At 51.4% G+C, this 5,000-nt stretch overlaps 1 protein-coding gene across 3 annotated transcripts in view; it reads left to right on the top strand.

Annotated features, from left to right (window-relative positions):
- LOC113814390 (HORMA domain-containing protein 1) overlaps positions 1-5,000 on the top strand; it is a 10,711-nt gene that overhangs the window by 5,238 nt on the left and 473 nt on the right. For all 3 annotated transcript variants that reach the window (XM_027366446.2, XM_027366447.2, XM_070145004.1), the window contains exons 8-11: positions 2,539-2,628; positions 2,798-3,079; positions 3,458-3,571; positions 4,184-4,693. In XM_027366446.2, coding sequence (XP_027222247.2) covers positions 2,539-2,628; positions 2,798-3,079; positions 3,458-3,571; positions 4,184-4,693 — 996 coding nt within the window. The remainder of the gene's footprint in view (positions 1-2,538; positions 2,629-2,797; positions 3,080-3,457; positions 3,572-4,183; positions 4,694-5,000) is intronic.

The following is a 5,000-nucleotide window of genomic DNA, read 5'->3' as shown; positions in this document are numbered from 1 at the left end:
AGAGGAATCACTGCACTACCCACATCCAAGTTAACTGTTGGAGGGCCAACCTGATTCAACTGCTCAAAGTATTCAGCCCAACGCTCCCTCACCGCAACAGGATCTGAGACGATCTGGCCACCCACTAAGCGAACTGTAGTCACCTGTGAAGAGGGCTTGGAGTTCAGTTTTCTCAGGGCTTGGTATGCAGGACGAAGGTCATTTACTAAGAAAGGGCCTTCAGCCTCTTCAGCAAGATTCCTAATAAACTGTTCCTTGTCCCTTCTTAACAGAGACCGAGTTCTGCGCACCTGAGAATGGTGCAAATCCCGATCCCCTGCCAGACGAGCCGCACGGCAAGCATCAGTGGCTTCCAGTGTCTCTTGAGAGATTGAATTCTGTCTTGCTCTTGGGCGTTCTCCAATCGATTCTTGGGCTGCATCAAGCGTTTCATGCTTGAAGGTGTCCCACAGAAGTACAGGGTCCGATCAGAGATTGTCTCAGCAAACCTCCGAGCACACTCCCTCTCCTTCAGCCTGTCCAGATGAAACACCCTAGGGTGGTCATTGGGCCGCTGGGAAGTTTTGAAGTGTACCCAGAGGGTAGCCACAACCAATCTATGGTCAGTACCACAGAACTCAGCACTCCTGTACACCCTGCAGTTCTGGAGGATCCTCCAACGAGTGCTAACGAGAATGTGGTCGATCTCCTTGGTTGCATTACCCGCATCGCTGTACCATGTCCAACGATGTGGGTCTGGGCGCTGGTACCAGGAGCCAGAAATCCTCAATTTCTGGGATCTAGCAAAATCCCGGAAAAGGAGGGAATTCTCGCTGCCGGTATCAACTCCCGAACCATGAGGACCAACTGACATCTCATAGCCAGCTCGATCGCAGCCAGATACCGCATTGAAGTCACCCAGAACAATACGAATATCTCGCCTGGGACAACTGTCTACCACGGATGCAAGTTTGGCGTAAAACATCTCTTTCACATCCAGTTTACAAACATCGGTAGGAGCGTACACAGCAATAAGAGACATGAAGCCCAAAGACAGCTTCAGTCTCATTACCATTATACGCTCATCGACTGGAGTGACCTCTACCACCGAGGGCTGGAGCCTACCGGAGACAGCTATGGCTACTCCCTGGAGATGGTGACCATCCCTGCGGCCTGACCAGTAATAGGTGTAGCCACCTACACTGGTCGTGCTGCTGCCAGTTCTCACCTCCGAGAGAGCAGCCACCCCCACTCTCAGCCTCCCCAGTTCCCTCGATAGCAGGGGTAACCGATCATCCTGATGTAAAGAGCGGACGTTCCAAGCCCCCACCCTGACTTCCCACCTGAGGTTAACCCTCGGGTAGTTACTCTGGGTGGACGCCACCTCTGCCATCCCCGCCGACACTGCCCCACGTAAAAGGCAGTAGGCTGCGGGATCCTTCATCCACCTGTGGGGTTCCCTAGGGCTTTGCCCCACAAGCTTCATATTGGGCTGGCGGCTGCCAGGACGCAGGCAGGACGAGGAGCTCCCGTTCCTATTCTGCGCCCTAGCAGCCACCCTCCCAACGGGGCCCACACCCCTGCCTCTCTCGCTGGGTAGGAGGGACATTACCCCTCCCCCCAGCATTTCCAATTAAGTGTAACACTGCCAGTGGGTTATTCTCTGGGGGAAGGAGGACTGGCAAGGCCCACCTCCCCCAAGCCTCCCATTGACCCCAGGGGGCTTAGGGGCAGGAGTTAGTACAGGGCCAGGGCGTGTCCACACGCCGGTGGGCCATGACCCTGTACCTCTGGAGCCTCCTGCTGCTCCGAGATCCCCTACAGTTCAGCCTGGGACCGCAAGGTGCCAGTTTCCATGGGAGGCCACGAGGAGGCACTGCAGAAGTCTCGATGATGGAGAGGCTATGAACTGGCAGGGGAGACTTATGCAGCGCTGCTCCCTTTTTCGCACAAGGCTAGCCAGTGGTGGCAGCTGTAAGCGGGAAGGCATGCAAGCACTTAACACTAACTAGACAACCACACCATCTCTTCACACCACCCTGCACATGAAGCACCCACCCATTTATCTTATGTCTATATGCATATTTAGCACAACATGATAAAGATACACTGTGACGTCCATGGCGCAGCTGAGGATGTGACGGGAAAAGGGCAAGCATCGAAAACACACTGATTAAAGCGCATTTATGTTCACTCTTTCTGTTTTGTTTGCTCGGTTCCGTGTGGCTTATCTGGTTCGTTCAGCAGAAGTGCTCGGGTGCAGAATAGCAGCCGACAACCTACACAGCCATAGTACCATTATAGCATTGTGATTGAAATACTGATACACCGTGTGTGTTCGTGCCTGCAAAACCCTGCGATAGACTGAGCCAGCGCCAGACAGTTCCCGGCATCTAACGCTGGAGCAGGTCAAGATGGCCAAGTTGCACCTGCAGTAGTGTGTGCGCTGAGAGACAGACGGGACGGGAGGGGGGGGGGGGTGGAGGGAAAAATCGGCTAGGAACGGACTCAGGTGGTCACGCGGCCCCTAATGGAAAGGTGTACGATTGTGTTTCGCAGGTAGGAGCGGTAAAGACACTGCATCACAAAATAAGCGTGAGGATTAAGACAAGCGACCACATCTTGACAGTTCCTCACCCGCAAGCTGAGGTAAGTCCTGAATTCACGTCCTTCTACGTGTAATAGAAATAAGCAGAATGTGGAATAAGTAGACTGACAATCTTCCTTAACACCATAGTTGATCCAGTAAATTACAAAAGCAAAATCGCGACACTCTCCGTGACCCACCGTAACCTAATGGTTCCTTTGACTGTCCCAGGTCAGCAGCTCTGCCTTTGTCGGCAGCCAGCCACTAGTCCTGTGCTCAGAGGAGCCCCTGTCGCCGGCGGAACCTTCCCTCAGACGCCAAACACATAAGTCGCGTGAGATGGCCGCCCGTTCCATGATACCAAAACCATTCTCCGGACGCAACGCAGACCAGAAGTTAGAACATTCTTCAGAGCTTCGGAAGAACCTCGGTGAAGACCTGGATACCCGAGATCTGAGGGGTGTTCGTCGTCATAAGGGCCATTGTAGCATCTGCAATTCCCAACACCACGCGGTAAGTGGCGCAGAAGGGAAATATTTGTGCAATGTATGTCTGCCCAGTAATAGTGTCAGAGATCAGGATTCATAACCATTATTATCTTTTATTAAAAACTAAAACATTTATTATCGTCACTATTAGGCCGTGAGAGCATTGAGCAGTAGTCTCCATTCTAAATGATACCCAGGCCATTCCTGTCTCATAGATCAACTCTGAGAAGGCTTCATACCAGAGAAAGATTCACCATTTTGAACTGAAATTACCCGTGAAAAACGGAGCTTATTATCTGAGGCTATAAACTGTATTCCTAATCATTTCGACAACGAGGTAAACCCATACTATTCAACAAAATCAAATCTGCAACTATGATAAAGTGTTCCACTCTCTCCTAAGTTCTGTTTCACGACGGCGCAATCACCGGGCGGCTACGGTGAGTGCACAGGCAGCCACAACGGACTTCTAGGATGTGACCGCATGGAGCTCCTTGCTTCATCACAGCTGACCGAGGTGTGTATGAGTTTCTCTCTCTCTCTCTCTCTCCCTCTCTCTCTCTCTCTCTCTCTCTCTCTCTCTCTCTCTCTCTCTCTCTCTCTCTCTCTCTCTCTCTCTCTCTCTCTCTCTCTCTCTCCCTCCCTCACTCCCTCCCTCTCCCTCTCCCTCTCCCCCCCCCCTCTCTCTCTCTCTCTCTCTCTCTCTCTCTCTCTCTCTCTCTCTCTCTCTCTCTCTCTCTCTCTCTCTCTCTCTCTCTCTCTCTCTCTCTCTCTCTGTCAGTCTGTCTCCCCCCTCTCTCTCTCTCTCTCTCTCTCTCTCTCTCTCTCTCTTATATATATATATATATATATATATATATATATATATATATATATATATATATATATGTATGTATAACCCTCTCTCTATCTCTCTCCCTCTCTCTATCTCTCTCTCTCTCTTCTCTCTCTCTCCTCTTCTCTCTCTCTCTCTCTCCCCTTCTCTCTCTCTCTCTCTCTCTCTCTCTCTCTCTCTCTCTCTCTCTCTCTCTCTCTCTCTCTCTCTCTCTCTCTCTCTCTCTCTCTCTCTTATTTCTCCCTCTCTATATCTACCTGTGTGGCTGATATGCATGCTCTGTCCCTTACACAGATTGCCTTGAAGCCTTCAGTGAAAGAGCTGTTGAGGACGCCCATCAATAGTCCAGTAATGGCCTCCCGTTTGGGCTACGTCGGCGCCTCATCGTCACCCAGCCTTCGTTGCGCCGTCGATTGCGCTCAAAGGAGCCAAGGCATTTCCCGTCATGTGTGCGAGGGCGCGGACGTTCCGTTGAATGGGCAGAACAGGGACGCAAGAACCGAGGGCATCGTGGGACGGGACAGCGACCCTGGCTGCCGACCCGACGGAGACACCGCGCCAGAGAAAAACTACGCCCTCCAGTTCGGACTTGATGGAAACCGAGGCGGCGAACTTGAGGGCACAGGGAAGGCAGAGGAAGGACGGCGTGGAAAATGGAGACCCGGACTTTCCTGCAAGAGATTCAAGCGGCAGAAAGCAGGCCGGCCGAGAGAGCTGATGGCGGACGAGGCCAAGGCGCAGCAGGGGGGAAGGGAGACGGAGGGACACTTGGGGCGTCCACCCAGGAAAACGGCGATGGCTGACGTGAGTTTGAGTGTGGCAATTCTGATGTCTTGGAATTACTTTCTGGGGTAACACTGATTTTCTACCTTTATTATAGTTGTTTGCTGGATACATTGAGTTTCGCCAAAATGACCTGGATTTTTTTCAGTTTAAGATAGTTACCTTGTCAGGTGCATGTAATATCTGAAGCAACTCATTGCTATTTTCAAAATACACCACGCCATTGATAATCTCATTCAATACATGAGCTGTTTGTAATAAGAGACATAACCAAAAGAAAAAAATGACGTTTGCATTGATTACCACGGAGAAATTATCTCGTTTGCAT

The sequence above is a fragment of the Penaeus vannamei genome, chromosome 33, assembly GCF_042767895.1.
Source record: "Penaeus vannamei isolate JL-2024 chromosome 33, ASM4276789v1, whole genome shotgun sequence".
Classification (NCBI taxonomy): domain Eukaryota; kingdom Metazoa; phylum Arthropoda; class Malacostraca; order Decapoda; family Penaeidae; genus Penaeus; species Penaeus vannamei.
The sequence above is the reverse complement of the archived record's forward strand: the minus strand, read 5'-3'. Positions and strand labels throughout refer to the sequence as shown.